Consider the following 20,750-nt stretch of genomic DNA (forward strand, 5'->3'; position numbering starts at 1 on the left):
AGTCACTAACACGTCTAGTTTATCTGTTCTTCACCTCATCAGAGATGAAAACACCTCTTATGGTTTTATGTTTAGTTACAGTAATTTTAAAAAAGAAACCGATGAAACTTCACATTTGAGATCCTTTTAAAAAAAAAAAAAAAACAGACGACATCCTGTGTTTTTCATTCTCGTTAACATGTTGAAACTAAATATTTGCTGAGCTCTGATTGGCTGATGAAGTTTGTTAAACCGTCCACAAACGTCCATGTGAAACGCCTTAAAACACACTTTTGGTTTTGTTGTTGTAGCTTTTAAATCTCTATTTTATTTCATTTTATTTATCGTCAAACTGTTTATTTTTCTTCTGCTAATTAGTAACCAAGAAAAAAAAAACGTGTTGATGGATCAGACAGATTTTAGCGCCACCGTGTGGTTCACGTTTAATCTCAAAACTCTTGAAACACGAGACGAAGAACCAAAACAAACCTTTTTGTTCAATAATTGTGATTTTTTTTTTTTCAACATTCCTCCTACAAATGTCATCTGCATTAGCCTGAAAATGATTCCTTGTGGGTAAACTATGATTTACAAACTGCTAATTTTGAGGACATTTGACCTTTTAGATCAATTCAAATGTACAAAACTATTGATTATGAGTCTCAGATCTGCTGTCAGCCAATCAGTAGTGATTGTCTGTCGCTGTATTTAGAGGCAGATTTGATAAATATATGTGTGTATTTATGGGATGTTGTCTGTTTTTTTTATATGGAAGATATTTGCTGCTCAGCTTTTCATGAAACGACTTTTTAACTGAATGAATCCTGAGAGACGTTTGAACTCGAAGGTTCGTATTGAAGTTATATCTGATTGTTTTTCGCAGTTATCTTTCAGAGCGGTGAAACACCGGCTGTATCACAAGAAATTAATAAGGAGCAACTACAGTTTCATTTATAAAATACGATAAAAACATAACCTGAAGTTTATCGTTCAGTACCTTTTCAAATAATAATCATCATCCTGTCAGTCAAAGTGTTTTTAGATTCACCTGCTGCCCCTGTGTTTGTGTCAGATTTGGTCACTTTTCTCTCATTTCGGACTGAAAGTCTTCAACCAGGAGTTATATCACAAACACATCAGAAACATCTGAAGTGTGACATCATAAATACAAAGAGGTCTGAACAGCCTTCAAGGGCCCAAAAAAAAAAAAAAAAAAAAAATCCTGGAAACTTTCAATTCAAGTAAGAAAAGTAGAAAAACACCAAAACTCAGTTAAGTGTGTTTTGTTTTTGTTTTGTTTGTTTTTTTATCTCCCAACAGCAGCAGTGTTACAGTCGCTCTGCCGGCGTCTTCACGGGTTTCTCTCCTCACACCGGCCGTCGGCGGCGTCCGGGCAGCGGCAGGTGAACCCGCCGAGCCGCGGCAGACAGAGGTGAGAGCAGCCGCCGTTGTTGGCGCAGTAGTTAAAAGCTAAACAGAGAAGAAGAGGAGAATAGCATCTGTCAGAAAGTTTAAACAATTGAGCTTTATGAGCCGACTCATGTTTTTAAATGACTGAAGTTTACCCAAATCACACAAAATGTAACGTGCACAATACATTTTTAACTGTCTTCACTTTATATCTGCATTAATTGATGATTTTTTCACTAGTTTTCAGTAGAAACAAGTAATGAACACAACAATCACACATTAGTTTGTTTAGAAACGGCTCCAAAGACTAATAACAGCATCACGTTTTCAGTCTCCAGAGAGTAGTTCTGTGTAAGGCAGACGCTACTGAGCATGTGCAGGAACACGGTTCTGTTTATAGCTCCGTTAGCTTGTTGTGCTACATATCATAACCTCGACTTTGTACTTAAGTTCATTGAGAAATTTATGATGTAGTACTACATCATAAATTTCTAACAGAGCTGTAAACAGAACCGCGTTCCCGCACATGCTCAGTGGCGTCTGTCTTAGAACGTATTCAGTACAGCTGCAGGGTTTAGCGGGGGGGTGGGGGGGGGTGGGGGGGTGGGCGTGTTTATTTGTGCTCTAGAACGTAAACACTAACATGTTAATTTGTTTAGAAACGGCTCCAAAGACTAATAACAGCATCATGTTTTCAGTCTCTGGAGAGTAGTTCTGTGTAAGACAGACGCTACTGAGCATGTCATGAACTCGGTTCTGTTTATAGCTTCGTTAGCTTGTTGTGCTACATATTACGACTTCGACTTTGTGCTTAAGTTCATTGAGAAATTTATGATGTAGCACAAAGTCGAGGTCGTGATAGCACAACAAGCTAACGGACGCACATGCTCAGTGGCGTCTGTCTTAGTACGTAGTACGGGTTGCGTTTCTCCAAAAGTTGACCCTGACTCAACTTTCCGGCCGCACGCTGCTGCATCACCTGATTTGGTCTGAATACAGTCTGACTAGGAACCTCACTGCTGAGGATTATTATCTTATAACTGTTTGCGGTGTGGCTCACGGATGTGGTTTTAATAGTTTTAGGAGAACAACGGAGGTCTACGGCCCAGAGGAATAAGATATATCAGGCTTTGATACACACACAATACTTGTTAGTAGATCAGTTCATCGTTGGTTTGGATCCAAACATGAGATGAGCCTGATCCTTTACGTGAGGCTGCAGCTTTCAGACGTGTAGAATCAGTTGGGAAGCTGAGACTCGGTGTTACTGAGAGAGCAGCAGGTGGACGCAGTGGACAGTAAAGCCGACTGGTTCTCATCACTGCCTGCTCTATAGTTCAGGGCTCAGAGCCAGATGTGAGATCCACAGCTGGCTCTCCTGAGGTCCCTTCACCCCTCGAGTTCCCACGCTTATATCCATCCACAAGCTATACGAGTCTGCAATCAATTACTACGCTCAGTGAGCTCATCTGCGCTCCCGTCCAATAAAGCTGTTAGCTGCCAGACTCCAACATGTACAGACAGAACATGTGAGATAAAGAGACAGTTCACCCAAATCACAGCAAAAACTCAAAACCATCCATGTGACGAGATACCAGCAGAGTTCAGTGGGAAACTTATTTTTCATGTGATTTAGGTGAACTGAATCTTTATAAAAATACTTTTATTGACTGTAAGTAGAGCTGCAACTAACAATTATTTTCATTATCAATTAGTCGTCTGTAAAATGTCAGAAAATGGTGAAAAATGTCGATCAGTGTTTCCTGAAACCCAAAGATATTCAGTTTAGTGTCACAGAGGACTAAAGAAACCAAAAAATATTTCACATTTAAGAAGCTGGAATCAGAGAATTTGGACATTTAATTGATTAATCAACCAATTGTTGCAGCTCTGATTCGTAAATAATAAAAAGTATTAATATTAGAAATAAGTTCCAGCACATAACTCCTCCTAAAACCACCTTTTGTTTCTTTTAACATCTCTGTTTGTGTACGGATTAAACAAACGAGATACGACATGTTAATCAGTGAACTTTACAGGTGTTGGCAGGTGTATTTTGGTCAGTTAGCTGCTAACGGTCCTTATGCTAAGCTAAGCTAGGCTAACTGTAACTTGACATCTCTCTCTCAGAAAGAAAGTAAATGTTGAACTGTTCCTTTAAACTCTGCAAAGCTTTACCAAGTTCTCACCACACATCTTTATTATTTCCTTGACTGCTTTGTTTTGTTTGTTTCTTGTCATGTGACTGTGTGAGCGGGAGGGTTACTGTATCCGTACCTTGTGGACACTGCGTCGGCGTCGTGGTGATGCCGTACAGCCGGGAGCGTTTCTGAGGCAGGAACTCGTCCGTCTCTTTCTCTGACTGACGGTCCACAGCGACCACGGCCTCCCTGCATGAAAGAAACCATCATGTAAACACTCGGCAGAGACCACACACCGACGACTGAGCCGCTGTTCAACACACTTCAAACTAAAACGGTCAAATAAAAGTCTAAACACCAAGTGCTTGAAATAGCAGCGTTTACAGCACAGTTGAAGTGTTTATTTAAAATCTACTCTGACTAATGGAAATGATGTAACTTTACTTTCATTGTAGTCGTGGAATGAAACATTTGGAAGAATTTGACTGTAAATTATAGTAAATTCATGGGAGAAGATGAGCGCCAGCAGAGGATTTATATAAAATCCTTCATGTAAATCTTCCAGACTGAAGTGTGTCGGCGTGTTTCTCGGCCTGTTACCTCCTCCAGTCGGTGTAGTAGAGGTTCCTTCCGAAGGAGACGATAGCGAAAGGATAGTGGATCCCTTCGACGATCTGCCTCCGCAGCCGGCGGTGAGGATCCATACACTCCACCTTACGAGTACCTGCAGACCGATCAATGAATCGTTGTCAGTGAGGAACGTGTGATATTGAGGAAGAACAACATGAGGACTGGATGAGAGGGTTAGGGTTCAGGTTCCAGGACAAAAAGCAGATTTTGCACAAGCTTCAACTTGTGCAGAACAAAGCTGCACATCTGGCGAGTGTGCAGAAGAAGGCATGCAATTTACTAGTTTTCTTTTGAAACATTAGTACTTTAGCGAGGCCTAAAAGCTGATACTCAAAGACTTCATACATTAATGACAGACACGGTCGTACAACCAGACAATTACCACAAGGTCAGGTACTACTTCCTTCACCTAGAACAGCAGAGAACTGCTGAGAACATGCTGCCATGTTCCTTAAAAATACAACTAGTGAAGCTTGTTTCCTTAAAGCAGCTAGTAGTAATGTTATGTAAAGTAATGTTTGTTTAATTATGACCATGAACTGTTATCTGATGTCTGATGTATAGAACCAATCACAATGTTTGTTTACAATAACTTTCTGGTAGAAAAATCCTGAGATAAACTCTCGACTGAAGAGAAAATGGTTCAGTCTCGTTGGGTAACGAGACTGAGTGGAGAAGGTTCTCAGAGTCCGTTTTGTTTTCCCCAACAAAACCAAAATCAGTTCAGTTCAATCCAGTTTCACAACATAAAGGAAAGACAACTCAAAAATCTGCTCCGCTGATCTCCCAAGATGCAACACAGAACATAAAATAAGCAACAGTAGAAACGTTGGATGGGTCGGACCACCATGTTTTACTACATATCTTTAAATGTTACAGTTGAAAATGACAACAGTTTCACACATCTCGTCCACCAGTTGTTTACCTGCAACTGACTGAAGTTCTTTCCTTCTCTCTGGTGGAAACTGGGTTTTGTTTTGTTCTGTTTTTGGAGGTTGGGGTGGTTCTACGTGGGTAGGAGGGGGACGGTTCTCTGAGTGGGTGTTTGGGGAATCTGGGTTTTGGGTGGAAGTATGTGGGATTGTTCATGTATGTTGTGTTTTTATGTGGACCCCAGGAAGAGTAGTCACTACCCTTGTAGCAACTAATAGGGATCCAATAAACCAATAAAACCAGTATCTCACCTGCGTCAGCCCAGCACAGCTGCTGGTTGTCGGAGTCAAAGGTCAGACCGTTGGGAAGTCCCAGGTCGTCTTTCACCAGGACGCTTCGATCCGTTCCGTCCATGTTGGACATCTCAATTTTAGGCCCGTCTCTGTTCCAGTCTGCCCAGTACAGACGCCTGCACCAACAGGACCAAACCAGTCAGAACAAACTCATTTCAATACTACTGTCACTACTACTGCTGCTGCTACAACAAGATGTAGTTGTTAAGAAAGTAGTAATGTAAACGTGTGATTGAAATAACATCTAACGGATCAGTTTCATGTCTACTTTTGACGTCTTTCGGCGTCACGTACCCGTATGCCGGGTTGGTGACGATGGGTCGAGGGTTGACCAGGTCGGTGTCGAACAGGACACGACGCTGGCTGCCGTCCAGTTTGGAAACCTCCACAGTGTCACGCATGGAGTCGGTCCAGAAGAGGAGGCGCGCCACGTGGTCGACGGCGATGCCTTCGGGACTCTGCAGCTCTGAGGACAGAAGAAGTTCAGACCGAAACATTCAAAAATGTTCTTTTCATGAGTCCAGACCTGCTGAGTGTGTCTGCTGGTCCTTCTCCAAGACTACTGACTGTCAAACCTCAAAAGTAACCTGATCAGGGCTCTACTCCTGCAGTTTGATTGGACTGTTAAGCCAGTTTTCCTGCATCTGCACAGCTGTGAGTATCGGACTGTACACACTGACAGATGTGTCATGGTCCCACGCTTCAGAGAAACACATGAACAAGAAAAGAACTGCTTAATCGCTTCCTCTTTTCTGTTGGCAGGCAACAAAACTACATCACAGTTCGGATCTCTTGAGTAGAACAAACAAGATAGCTGACTACATTTTATGGTTGCAACATCATCTGACAAAATCAACATAATACGGTTTAATGACAACAGCTGCTGTGTGTTCGGTTATATTGACACTAACATTTAATGTCATCAATCACAGAGAGAGTTAGATGACAGGAAGTTGTCTTCTGTGTGGACACACTGTGGATTTTGGCCTCCATCACTTCCATTGTAAGCACATATGAAGGAGGAATGATTACAGACACCTGACTGCTGGTTTAACTTGGTGAACTCGTCCTTTAAGTTTTGTGCCACACAGTCGACAGCTGACTGACAGCTACAGACAGTCTGTTACTCTACTGAGTTTTATTTTGTTAAACCTCACACGAGTATAAAATAGTGATTTAATTGCGTCTCATAAACATGTTAACCAGCAGTCATTCTCAAGCTGCACTGTGGCAACAAAATCCATATTTTTATAATCGCAATACACTAGATATAAATAAGATAATATATTCAGCTATATTGACATTTAAAATCAGTGACGACAGTTAAAATTTTGCTTTTTCTTTGACGTACGCAGTGAAACACAGAGCCGACGTTTTTTAAGATTCACACACATCTTGTAAACCGTTTTTGAAAAAGCTCTGAGGGCGTAAACGGGAAGATAAAGATGCATTTACAGATTGACCCGGCTCTGTGTGGATGGACTCTGAGTTTGCTCTTGCCAGGAGGAACCGGAAACATGTTTGTTTCAATAAAAAGTTGGGAAATCTGAAGCCAACAACCAATGAAACATATGGTGCAAAAGCCCAGATTATGTTCATCAATGTTTTTTAACTTCCAACGACTACTATTTGGTGAGTTTTTGAGCATGTTTAGGGGATTAAATTTAGGGTTTAAGTGGCGTAATAATAAAGAAAGAAACAAACAAACACATGAAAAACAATAGGGTTCTCGCCCTTGGGCTCGGTCCCTAATGATTTACTTCTACAACATCTGTGTGTCACAGCTACAGTTTGGTTACTGATCCTGACTTGTTCACACATCTCGTCGTCTGTTGTACCTTTAGTGACGACCGGGATGATGTCCCCTCCGCTCATACTGGCCTTGCTGATCGCCGGTCCGGTGATATCGGTCCAGTAAACCATCTTCTCCACGCAGTCGTAAGTCACCGCGATCACCACTCGGTCCTGAGAGAGAGAGAGAGAGAGAGAGAGAGAGAGAGAAACGCAAAAGGAGAAGACAGACAGTTTCATTCATCTGGAGACGCTTTCAAAAGAGTCTTTTATCTGAAGTGACAGAGCTTTGTGTTCGGCTGCTGTGTGATTGATGCCTTCTAGGCTTCATATAATGTGTTTTCCATCGAGAGAAGAAAAGAGTTCTGACGCTGAAATCTGCCGAAGAACAATTAAAGGATTGTTTCAGGGGAACCGAGAGGCCTCTAAAGAGGTTTAACTAAATTCATGATGTCAGTGTGCACAGTATGTTATTCAGTATCTGTACATATGTGGACCAAACCAGAAGAACCCCCAAAACTAAAGATATTTAGGCTGGTTGTCACTTCTACCAGGAGCTTGTTTGGGTTTAGAGGAGTTAAAAGAACAGTCTGAGATTAATGGAAACACTGTTGTTAGCTTCCTTCCCCTAACTGAGCACAAAGGCTTCTAGCTGTTAGTCTAACAACATCAAAACAACCCTACCAAAGAAGAACCACTTCCATGATTTAAAAAAACCCAATTGAAAACCATGAAAAAACATTTTGATTCAAGGGGATTTAAGAAAAAGATGTTTGTACAAGAGGAACATGAAATGAAATCCAGACGACAGCATTTCTTATTTGCATGTTATTTGCATTATTATGCAAAACATGAACACATTTGATCCTTTTCATGATTCTATGGTTGTTGATAGTTTGTTTTCTGGGTTTTATTCTGTAAGAAGCGTCTGTGTTGTGATGGATTATCTCTCTGCAGCAAGTTTCATGTCTCTTAAAGTCGACTTTCACAAAACTGAACCAAAACCGAACTGATATTTTTGGGAAACTGGGGCGCAGTGATGATGTTGGAGTCTTACTGGGATGTGCAGCAGAGGTTTGGCCTCCTCCTTCTTTATGTTGTATCCGTCCAGAGGAACGTGTTCCAGCTTCCCGCTCTGAGCGAACAGCAGGTGTGTTCCCGGGGCGACGGGGTGAACGTCGGGCCGCGGCGTCGGACCCACCAGAGGAGGAGGAGTCACTGTCTGATCGATACCTGTGGAGGAGGAAGACAAGAGTTATACCGGTCTCACCAGACAGAGTCGAGACTCTACATGAACTTGTTCTGTGTTCAGAGTTATGAGATCGAGCTGCTGAGTATCTGCTCTTTGCTTGGCTGAGAGACGGATTGAAAGGCAGTTCAAAGATAGGTCAGACCTAGAGAGTCACAGTAGTACTCACCCAACTCTCAGCACTTTTCACTGTGTCTCCAAAATTACATTTAACTGTCATTTGCGTCATGGTGTTTGGTAGCAGCGGGTGACTCACACAGAGGAGTGTTGCCGGGTCCGGTGCGGGTGTTGGGGATCTCCTGGCCGCTGGCGTCCACACACCAGCACTGCTGGATGCTGGTGTGGCACTGCGTGGGCTCGTAGGCTCCGTGTTCGTCGCACTGCGGGACGTACTGACCGACGGCCGGCCGCTGCCTGAAGATGGAGAGGAAGATGGAGCCGGTAGAGGGTGTCTGGGCGCTCTCTCTGTCACGCTCGCACTGGGTCTTCTCACGCTCTGAGAACACAGGAAAAAAAAGGTCTGAGTGAGACATCAACAGTTCAGATGAGATGAGAAGATCGATATCGATCTCATATCTGTGTGTTAAGTACAGAGCTGGAGTCAACAGTTTAGCCCCTGAGCCTCTTTCTAGATATATCCAAAGACAAGACAGTACCAGAGTAACGAGGAGAACGGTGAACGGCGACTGTAAAATACCAAATCGTAGATCTAAATTTGGACAATCAGCCTTCTCCATACAGGCCTGTCGACTCTGGAACACATTACCAACTAATAATCAAATTAATTCCAGATATTAAATCTTTTACAACAAAGGTTAAGTGCTGGCTAAAAGCAAACCAGAGCTGTACTGTATTGTTTTTTTGTTTTTTTCCAAACTGTACATCACCATCGATGTAATTCAGTGTGTGTATTTTATTGTACTCCTATATCTGTAGTGCACTGTGGTTTTTATGATGATGAAAGCTGTATATTTTAATTACACTGTATATGTATGTAAAGCTAAACTAGGGACAAGAGTTGAAAATTAGCAATTAGCTTCAGTTTCATGCTCTGAATCGGAACTATGTTAAATTGCATCGTCCCTATCAAATAAAATAAAATAAATAAAAAATAAATAAATAAAGGATGTGGTTGTCCTGCCTGAGTAATGTTTATAGGGCTGCAACTAATAATTATTTTCATTATTGATTAATCGATTATTTGGTCCATAAAATATCATAAAATGGTGAAAAATGACGTCCTCAAATGTCTTATTTTGTCCACAACATTAGTCAATTAATTGCCAACTATTTTGATAATCGATCAATCAATTTGAGTCATTTTTTTTAATAAAAAAAGTCAAAATTCTCTGGTTCCAGCTTCTTAAATGTGAATATTTTCTGGTTTCTTTAGTCTCAATGACAGTAAACTGAAGATCTTTGAGTTGTGGACAAAACTAAACATTTGAGGACGTCAGCTTGGACTTTGGGAAACATCGATTGACATTTTCTGACATTTTATGGACGAAACAACTAAATGATTAATCGAGAAACTTATAACTTAAATATGTATTGTCAGAAATATTCATCAAAGATGTAAACGTTGTATCCTTCATGACTTTTTCCTGCAGACCTCACAGTGTCTCCGAGCAGGTTAAACACACAGGACAGATTTCATTTAGCTTTGATTTGAACGTTCTTGCTCCTGAACAGACAGGTTTTAAGTACGTGGCAGCTGCAGATAAACACGTGTGTGTGTGTGTGAGCTGTGGAAGAAGAACCACAGATTAAAGACGAGCAGGAGGCTCTTCATCTCTGCGGTCACATCCAGGGGCCACAGTGACATCTGGAAGAGCCTCCGCTCGCTTCACTCTTATCCTCAAGGGTATCTACGAAACAAAACCACACAGCAGCCATAACAGTCCCATCTGATCAGCCAGGACACGGAGACAAAAACCACAAAAAGCAAGAAGACCCCTGAGAGAGAGAGAAGGGCGAAGATCAAAGACAGACAAAAGGAAACAGCGAGTGCTGCTTACAGTACGAGACGCTGCGACAAGTTTTAACAGGGGACACTAAATGATGCCTTCCAGAGGCCAGCAGGTCATAAAAAAGCATGAAAATATGACAAAACTTTGGTTCAGAGGAGTGAAGCTGTAATTAACTCTGAGCTCTCAGCCGCTGACACCTGGAATCACTGAAGGAGTCGACAGCTTTGGGTCGACGCCAAAACCACCGACAGACAACAACAACAACGACGACGACGACGACAACCGCAGGCTGAGAAAGACTGAAAGGTGTTGAAATGTGCAAACTACAACCTGCAGCTGAGAAATCAGGTTTCTGCATGAAACACATGATGAATCAGATCCAGTTCAGATCATCTGACTCCACTTACAGTAAAGTCAAGTATTCAACATTTTAAGTACTGGCAACAAAATGTTCTCAAGTATCTAAAGTAAAACTACTCTTAAATAGTGAGAGAAGAGTTAAATATGATCAGGTTAAGAATAAAAATAAATCATATAAAATAGGGAAGAGATGGAAAGTAGGAAAGAAAAAGAAGGAAAGAAGGATGACAGAAGAAATGATAAAACCATAAAAGAAATTATTGTGCATTTAAAACTGTTGGTTTGGCGTGTTAGCATGCTAACATCGCTAATTAGCTCTTAACACAAAGTACAGCTGAGGCTGATGGGAATGTCTGTGGTTTTTCAGGTATTTGGTCATAAACCAAAGTGTTGGATAAAATGTTTTTTTGATGTGATGATGGTGCTGAATGAAAAGTCAGCAGAATAAAGTTTTTACAGTTCATCCTCAGGGGAATAAGGCTCCACAATGACTGAGATTTATAAAACTATATGTACACAAAGCCTTATATATCTGATGATATTTCTGCTTTTGTGTAATTTTGAAGTACTTGTACTTTACTTGAGTATTTCCATGTGATGCTACTTTCTACATTTCAGAGGGAAATATTGTACTTTCTACTCCACTACATTTATTTGACAGCTTTAGTTACTTTTCAGATGAAGATTTGACACAATGGATAATATAACAAGCTTTTAAAGGTTGGGAACCACTGGACTAAACTAGCTAACTGTATATAAAGTAGTGTAAACTAGCTCCACCTCCAGCAGCTACAACAGTAACATGCTGCTCTAACACTGATGCTTCACTATTAATAATCTAATGATGTCATATATAATAATATATCAGTCCGAGGGACCAAACCACTACTTTTACTGCAATACTTTAACTACATCAAGCTCATAATACTTATGTACTTTTACTGCAATACTTTAACTACATCAAGCTCATAATACTTATGTACTTTTACTGCAATACTTTAACTACATCAAGCTCATAATACTTATGTACTTTTACTGCAATACTTTAACTACATCAAGCTCATAATACTTATGTACTTTTACTGCAATACTTTAACTACATCAAGCTCATAATACTTATGTACTTTTACTGCAATACTTTAACTACATCAAGCTCATAATACTTATGTACTTTTACTGCAATACTTTAACTACATCAAGCTCATAATACTTATGTACTTTTACTGCAATACTTTAACTACATCAAGCTCATAATACTTATGTACTTTTACTGCAATACTTTAACTACATCAAGCTCATAATACTTATGTACTTTTACTGCAATACTTTAACTACATCAAGCTCATAATACTTATGTACTTTTACTGCAATACTTTAACTACATCAAGCTCATAATACTTATGTACTTTTACTGCAATACTTTAACTACATCAAGCTCATAATACTTATGTACTTTTACTGCAATACTTTAACTACATCAAGCTCATAATACTTATGTACTTTTACTGCAATACTTTAACTACATCAAGCTCATAATACTTATGTACTTTTACTGCAATACTTTAACTACATCAAGCTCATAATACTTATGTACTTTTACTGCAATACTTTAACTACATCAAGCTCATAATACTTATGTACTTTTACTGCAATACTTTAACTACATCAAGCTCATCATGTTATTCTGGGACATGATTTGTAACCTTGAACGTCAGCTGTGTGTCTCCAACTGTTTGTTAAGTCTAACATGAAATCTGTTTACAGTCTCACCAGCATCCTTCACCGCTCTGCTCCGTCACCTCGCCTACATACGTCCAACACGACCTTCAGCTGGATTATTTCACTAAGACCAATGTTTATACTCTACAGTTTACACGGCTTCCATTTGTCTCAGATATTGCTGTAAAACCAGCTTCAGTCTGTGTGAGCTGCCACACACACACACACACACGTCACTTAACACACCAAACGTTTTCTCATTAAAGCTCAAGAGACGGTTTAAACTCTGCTGCTTTTAGTTTATATCTTTGCTGCCCACAAATATCAGTTTTTTTAACTCGTTTCAGTTCATGAGTATAAAAATGAACCAGTAGTTTTATCAGAAATATAAACCATATATTTAGTTTAATTTAGTCTTTATTGAACCAACGACCTTCCTCTGAACAGGCAGGTGTTTGTTTTGTGAGTGTGTTGACGTTATTTACCTGAGGACGTAGGGCTGCACTGGAAGCCGTCGCCTTGGAAACCAGGACGGCACTGACAGGTGAAGGACCCCTGTGTGTTGGAGCAGACGGCGTCACGGTGGCATCGATCCTGCTGACACTCATCTACATCTGGACAGTTAGAAAAAACAAAAAACAGAGATGAAACACCTGCAGGAACAGAGATGAACTCTTCCGGTGATGTAGAGGTGCATCAACCACCATCTTTGGTGTGTTTTAAGATGCAGTACCGCTATCGGCCACTAGATGCTGACTCCACAGAAACACATTCAGAAAGATCCAAATTTAAAAGTTCCCAAGTTGCAGCAAGCTGCAGGGCTGTAAAATGAAGCCAAAAACTGCAGTTCCTTGAACGACCTCTCGAGGCTCCAAAAGCGAGTCAATCCCCATAGACCTCCATGTTAAAATGTCCAACTTTACAGCAGAAATAAACATGTTTACAGTCTGGTACAAACAACGGTTTTAGTCTCTGTAGCTAATTTCTCCTTTCATGACAACTGTATGGGGGGTGAATTTTTTTTTATAACTTACCGATTTAAATTTTATTAAGGCTTAAAGGACTTAAGGACAAGGTTGCTTTGAGTGACAGGTCGCTAGCCGCTAGTTGGCTTGTTTCAGCAACCAGGCTTCATTCGGCCGCCTCAGCTCCTCCTCTTTGCCTGTTTTGGATTAACTGGGAGTCACGTACTGCCAAGATGGTGACGACCGCCCACTTTAAGCTTCAAAACCGCTCTTCAGAAACCGACGGTTGACGTCACAGTGGCTATGTCCATATTTTTTTTAATGTCTTTGAGTTTGAGCCTCAACAGTGAGTTTAAAGAGGTCATATTTTATATTATTCTCCTTTACCAGTTTAATGTTTTCATTTTCGTTGTCTATTTACAGATATTTGCATGTTTTTATGGTCAAAAAGCATCTAGTTACAGCTTGGATGCTGTCTGCTCCCTCTCTTCTGATTGGCTGACTGTTTTCTGAGCAACACACGCCCCCGGGCCAACCACAGGTAGGCTAACGCATCACGTTTCCATCCATTAGCAGATAAACAGTTGGTTTACTGCAGAAGAAGAAGACACAACGAGACGACAGTCGAACGATGGAAAACATGTTTGTTTCATGTATTCATTTGAGGAACATTACAGTCTCCTCATCGCTCCACACACATCTGATGCTTTCTTCTTCTTCTCTCACATGCAGTTTAAGTTAAGTAGTAAAAATCTGAACTGAACAGTTTCAGAGCGTCGTCCCTCCTGTCCTGCGGTTTTCTCTCCACACAGACTCCAGATGATCCAGCTGAGAGGTTTTAAAACATCCTTCAGCTCTCAGACTCACCAGAGCTGAGCCGATGAAAGGCAGAAAAAAAAAAAAAAAGAGTTGAGGGAGATGTATATGTTGGAGATGAGCTGCACAGCTGTAAGGCAGGGTTCTGCATTTCCTGTCCCTGAGGCCCACAGAGCTGACTTATGTTCCACAGCAGCAACTGAATGAACTGATTCTCCGGTTTCTGTCTGAGAAAAAGTCTGAAACTCTGCAAACTCTGCTGGTATAACGGTGCTGATTGATGTGAATAATGTGTAAGAAAATGTACTTTGATGTCCCTCTGACCTTCTGAATGAGACAAACTTGTGATTTCAAGCTGTACAAATAAAACCGACTTCACTTGAGCTTTAATAAAAGCCGACAGATTGATCCATTTTGGTTTATGTCTATAAACCGATCTGAGGATTGCATATGTTACGGTCACATGACGGTTGTGTAAACGTGCTTCCATGGTTACACATATTTGAAACCATCCATCCATGTGTGGGTGAACTATATCGAGCTCAACCAGCAGTCAAAAGAGCATTTTTGTGGCGAAAATCACAGCATTGTAGCCTTCACCTTCAAGGTTCTTTAATGACAGAAGAAGTGATGTCGTCCCCCCCTAAATAACAGGGAAAGTGGTTTCTTCCAGCTGAATACGTGTTGTAAATTAACCTGTTAACAGATTTGATATGTTTAGTTTATATGTTAACGCACACGCCAGCTGCAGCCGGTGGCTCGCCATCAAAGGTAAAGCTGACGAGCCTCATAATCTGATCAATCACACATTTATTAGAAATCTGCAGCATTGAGGTAGAAATTTCACTCTAACAGCTCCTCCGTCCTCACATCTTTAGGTTCTGGAGCCCCTTTCACCAAATCTGCAACATGCAACAGAGAAAATTCCTCCTTGTGTTCATTTTGACACATTTAACTAATCAAAGGAAACGTACTTGTGACCCAAACATCAGACTCACTGCTCGCAAATCACTTTAGTCAAACGAGCCCCTTTTGTCTGAACTGACAGAAACACAAAGATGTTGAGTTTACTGTCATAGAAAACTGGAAATCTAGCAAACATTCACATCTGAGAAGCTGCTAGCAAGACCCAAGAACAGGAAGTCCATCCGGCAACACTTCTTTTATATATATATATATATATATATATCAGTTACCTTTGTACTGTTTGAAACTAGCTGTGACCTTCATCACAGACTGCATTATGAGTTACAACAGCGAGCCAAAGGTCCGACGACGCCGACGCTCCCAGCCGATAAAGAGTAAACTCTCTGAACTCACCCCGACACACCCGGCCGTCACCCGCGAAGCCCGGCAGGCAGGAGCAGACGTAGGCTGAGCCTCCGCTGTAGCTGCAGAGGGCTCTCTCTGGAAGATCGCAGTCATGACTTCCTCTCCGACAGTGATCCACCGGCCGGTTCTCCTCTGCAGGACGACACGGAACGTTAGGACTGATGCACAGATCGATTCAGCAATAAAAAAATTATAAATAAGTGTAAATAAGTGCTTTTTTCCAAGTGTTTGATTGTTGTAAATAAGTAAAACCGTGGCCAACATGTTGACATAATTGAACAGTTCGACCTGTGTTGAATCAAAGTCTGCTGTCAATCGAAGTGACGGGGGACAAAATCCAGTCATTTAAAAGTTTATCTGAAGCTAATATGAAGCTTCAGCGTCCAAATGAGTCAAATCAAGTAGATATCTTTCAACGTTACAGTCTTTTTAGTGCCAAAGTTCCTCTTTTTGTTACTATACTTCCACCTGCAGCTCAACAGGGAAACACTGTCTGAGGAAACACAAAGAGGGAATTTGATGCTAAAAAGACTGTAAATGTGTCAGATATCCACTTGATATGACTAACTCAGACTGCTGAAGCTGAATAGAAGCTTCACATCAACATTTATTTACATTATTGCAGAAAACGAGGACTAAGCACTTAAATAATGGTCTGTATGAACAGGAGGAATTAAAAAAAAAGAAGAAAAATGACATTTTACCAAAGAAATTAAGAACAGGAATCACAACAGCTTTGTTCATGTGTTTTGATAATTATTTTTTTAAATTTAATTTTACAGTACTAATTGTGTGATAATTGCTAATATGCTGAAAGGTTTAATTATTTTTTCATATAGTTAATCATGAACCATCATCACAAAAAAAGGGGGGAAAAAGTTGTAAAAATTTTTTAAAATTTTGAATTTTTTGCACTTCAGGGCCACCGTACTTGGTCATTTTTAAAGCATCTCTGATCCATGCGGATTTATCTTGCAGTGATTCTGGTTCAGGTCTGTATTTTGTTCATCAACGTTGCGTTTGCACTGGAACGTTTACAGTCGTACAAAACCTTCATTGTTTGTGTCTGTAGGCGGCTTTTACAACATCTGTATGTGCAACAGGGGACTCTTCAAACAAAGTCTCACACACACACACACACACACACACACACACACACACAGGAAACACACACTCCACCCACCCACACAGCTGTGAACACACACACACACACAGAGTTACTCGTACCGATGCAGGTCTTTCCATCGCTGGCGAACACGAAGCCGGTCAAACACTCGCAGTGAAACGTGCCGGGCTGATTACTGCAGACGGCGTTGGATCCACACACCTGAGGAGTCTCCCTGCACTCGTCAATATCTGCCAATAAAACAGCAATAACACAGAGAGGAATGATATATATATATATATATATTGATTCAGTGCTGCAATGATTAATCGATTAGTCGATCAATAGAAACTTTTAGTTTTTTAAGCAAAAATGTTGAAATATTTGCTGCTTTCAGCCTCTTAAATGTGATGATTTAATGCTTTTCTTCGTCATACATGATAATAAAATGAACATCTTTGGGTTTTGAACTGTTCTGACAGGAAAAGTCATTTAAAAGACGTCACCTTTGACTCTGCAGATTAATTGATAATGAAAATGATCCTTAGTTGCAGCCCTGTATTGATTATATTATCCTCAAAGCCAGTAACAAGTGCTGATGATGAAAGTATGTAACTCACAGTGGAGTTGATGATCCTCTGTTTCAGGTTGGAGAAGTGCTCTGTTAACCCTTAAATGTTTGTCTTAGTTTTCAGTGTCTCACATCAGGGTTTTTGCAGTGTTCACTAAGTTCACGCAATGCAATTTAATACCTGTTTCATGGTCATACTGGTCAAAGAATGATAGAAAACCAGCAGGGACAATATGGCCTACAATCATTGATTAAGTATATGAATTTATTGATATTTTCTGTCACATTTGTGTCAGAACATCCCAGCTGTACATAACAATAATTCCAACTAACATAATTAATCATTTAAAAGGATAATTCTGACCTCTGTTGTTTTCCAAAAACTATTAAAAACACGTCAGCGAGTCACACCGCTGCACTGGGTGACATGTTCCTTCATTATGAAGAGTTTGGTCACGTTAGTTTGTTTAGAAACGGCTCCAAAGACTAATAACAGCATCATGTTTTCAGTCTCCAGAGAGTAGTTCTGTGTAAGGCAGACGCTACTGAGCATGTGCAGGAATGTGGTTCTGTTTACAGCTTTGCTAGCTTGTTGTGCTACATATCATAATCTCTGGACTTTGTATTACACTGTAAGATTCTCAGTACAAATTCAAATACAATTCCAAAGACAAATAACAGCGATCACGTTTTCAGTCTCCGGAGAGTAGTTCTGTGTAAGACACTGAGCATGTTCGGGAACACCGTTACTACGTTGTAAATTTCTTAAAGAACTTTAGTACAAAGTCAACAGGTTGTTGTAGTTGAACCAACGCGACACAGCCTCCTAAATGTTCCTGAACGCAGGACAGTCTTACCGTGGCAGTAACGTCCGTCTCCAGTGAAACCAGTCGCACATTCACAGGTGAACTGGAGGCCTTCACCCGGTCTGCACACGGCGTTGATGTCACAGCCGTGTCGGCCGGTGAAACAGGGATTCTGCTCTTGATGTCCGCCTGTTAGAAAAATTAAAAAAAAAAAAACAGCCTGCAGTTTAAAATCAACTTAGCAAATTCTTCACACACGGCCACCTGCAACAGTTCAGAAAATATAACGGAATTTTTCATAAAAGCATTGTTTACTTTGTTGTTTTGAGTCACATCTGCTCAATGCTCCATTGTGCTGGAATTACAGAGCAGGGGAGCAACCGCATGCTTTAAATCACTTCATCGTGCAAGCCACATGGATGGCGACAAACACACGACATTAACCCTTTGAGCTGCTGCTGTATTTAACCACATGATGACAACCGTTAAAAACAGATCCATTGGTCCCAAAAGTTCATTTGGTGAACTTAAGAAGAACAGAAGAAACACTTTAGAGGAACACTGGTTAGACGTTCACTAGAAACACCTCAATGTTTAAACATACAGTTATCAAGCCACGTTCAAAAAATGAATGTCAAAAAATGTCCATCATAAGTTTCATGAGCCCAAGCTGACACATCTTCAAATGTCTTGTTTTGTCCATCCAACCCCATCCTAAAGCTCAATGACGTTTAGTTTACAACGATATGAAACCATGAAAAGCAGCAAATCCTCACATTTGACAAGTTGGAACAAGAGAATGATGGTGTTTCTGGTTTATGTATGACTTAAAACCCATAAATGACACCACAGTATAAAAGCCACTCTTGTTCCCATCATGCAGCTGAGTGTTGGAGCTCTATGTTTGAAGTTCAGCTCCTCACAGGAAACACAACCCAGATGTTCCACTTATTGCCAACAAAACCCAGCTGAGCCGTGTTTGCTTGTATAACTCTGAACCCCCAAGCATCCCATCATCAGCCCCCCAACTCCACTTTTACCTTCAACCTTTAACCCCCCCCTCTTTTTTTTAAAAAACAGATCCTCCTGATGCCCCCCCCCCTCCCCCAGTCCTCTCCCTGCTGTGGACTGAAGGTTGGTATCTCGTTGACCTCGGCCGCGGACCTTCACCCCCTGCCAACGCTCTCACAGCCTCTCTGATTGCAGCTGAGGAAATACAGCCGCGCTCAGATTACTGTTTGTCTTCCTCTGATGTTGCACTGCAAACACCACAGAGGCACCTAACTGTCGGAGGCGTGTTTCAGTGCATTCCTCTGGGTAATAACACTCATGGCTCCTCTGACTGTCCCTGACAGACGACCAGGAGCAAGGGTGTAACTTTGGTTTGAGAAGTAGGGGGGGGGGACGACAATAAAACAGGGGGTCTAGGGTCCTCCCAAGACAAAAAAAATTGTGATTTGAGTCCCATTTCCTGCATTTCTACAAGCATTTAGGGATTACGGTAACCAACCATCATGCTAAATCCTGCCAGAATAGTAAAAAATTCTTACTTTCTGTATCGTTTAACCCATAACTTTACTGAACTTCACATGTCGAGTTATTCAATAATATATATACTGTATGTCTTTTGAAGAATAGGACATTGGTACTGCTGTGGATATTTTGAGCGATGGTCAGCAGATGTCTTAATACTGAAAGCACTTGGCCAAGTGGAGAACCAAAAACAGTAAACACCACCGATGCCGTCTCTGTCCGTTCTGTCCTCTGAAGGTCAGAGTCCTGGTCTTTATCAGCCCACAATATGAAAAATTAGTCTGATTGGTTCACTGGTTTCTAAACAAGGGACTGCACTTTACCCGTGACAGTTTAAGTCACATTGCATGTAATATCAGCAGTTTTGGTTTGAGCGTCTGACTGTGTCATCCACCTATCTGTGTTGTTTAGGGAAGTCTCCTCTGACCTTGGTAACCATGGCAATGCTGATATACCCTCTATCAGAGAGGTTTCTGCCTTCCCCAAAACATCACAGACAGCTGAAGTCTCAAGGAGAAGATATCTCCTTCCTGATTAAGAATTACAGCGTGACCTCAAAGCCAAGCTTGACCCAATGTAACCCAACTCGTAACCTCTAAAAATGGAAACCATAACAGGTACATTATCGATAGATAATGCGTCATCTGCAACTTTAATCACAACAAACATACACCTCCAAAGAAAGACACTGAAAGACAACTGCTGCTTTTTGGTGGATATCACGGTTTTACAATCAGCAGCTCAGTTCACAATCTCAGCCAGAATCTGACGGCTGGCCAAACGGTAGCGTATTAAGCACAGTTTTTGCGGGATTTTGAAAGGGGGGTGGGGTCTTGTCCCCCCAGTGGAAATTACACACCAGACCTGAACAGCCTGACAACCTGCAGCTGTCAGTCTACAGAAGGTTATCTGAGAGTCAAGCGACAAAACCTGCAGAGTCCTGGTTTGTAATTGTAAACAAAACTTCAACTTACACTTCTGTTATTTGAAACTTACAGCCAAGACTTTTTAAGTAAGCAGCAGATAAGTTTCACCCAAATTATGTCTCCTATACATCAAATAATTGTAGTTTCCTGCTGTGAGAAGCTCTAAAAACGCTTTCATTACTAGAAAGCCCCTCCTTGATTTTTTTTGTGATCATTGTGGC

At 40.9% G+C, this 20,750-nt stretch overlaps 1 protein-coding gene and 1 long non-coding RNA gene across 3 annotated transcripts in view; one reads left to right on the forward strand and one right to left on the reverse strand.

Annotated features, from left to right (window-relative positions):
- Positions 1–135: 135 nt before the first annotated feature.
- The window catches only part of LOC122974281 (nidogen-1-like), a 40,739-nt gene continuing 20,124 nt past the window's right edge, over positions 136–20,750 (reverse strand). The window contains exons 9-20 of one of the 2 annotated variants that reach the window (XM_044342308.1): positions 18,122–18,259; positions 16,816–16,944; positions 15,577–15,720; positions 12,961–13,089; positions 8,683–8,922; positions 8,235–8,410; positions 7,225–7,351; positions 5,681–5,852; positions 5,345–5,502; positions 4,131–4,254; positions 3,667–3,779; positions 136–1,449 (exon numbers count right to left, since the gene is read on the reverse strand). In XM_044342308.1, coding sequence (XP_044198243.1) covers positions 1,331–1,449; positions 3,667–3,779; positions 4,131–4,254; positions 5,345–5,502; positions 5,681–5,852; positions 7,225–7,351; positions 8,235–8,410; positions 8,683–8,922; positions 12,961–13,089; positions 15,577–15,720; positions 16,816–16,944; positions 18,122–18,259 — 1,769 coding nt within the window. In that variant the 3' untranslated portion in view covers positions 136–1,330. The other variant, XM_044342311.1, reaches the window with a different exon arrangement.
- On the forward strand, positions 13,079–14,666 carry LOC122974969. Its single transcript, XR_006400515.1, has 3 exons — positions 13,079–13,166; positions 13,864–13,981; positions 14,253–14,666. It is a non-coding gene; the product is annotated as an uncharacterized LOC122974969 (long non-coding RNA).

Source organism: Thunnus albacares, chromosome 3 (genome assembly GCF_914725855.1).
Source record: "Thunnus albacares chromosome 3, fThuAlb1.1, whole genome shotgun sequence".
NCBI lineage: Eukaryota > Metazoa > Chordata > Actinopteri > Scombriformes > Scombridae > Thunnus > Thunnus albacares.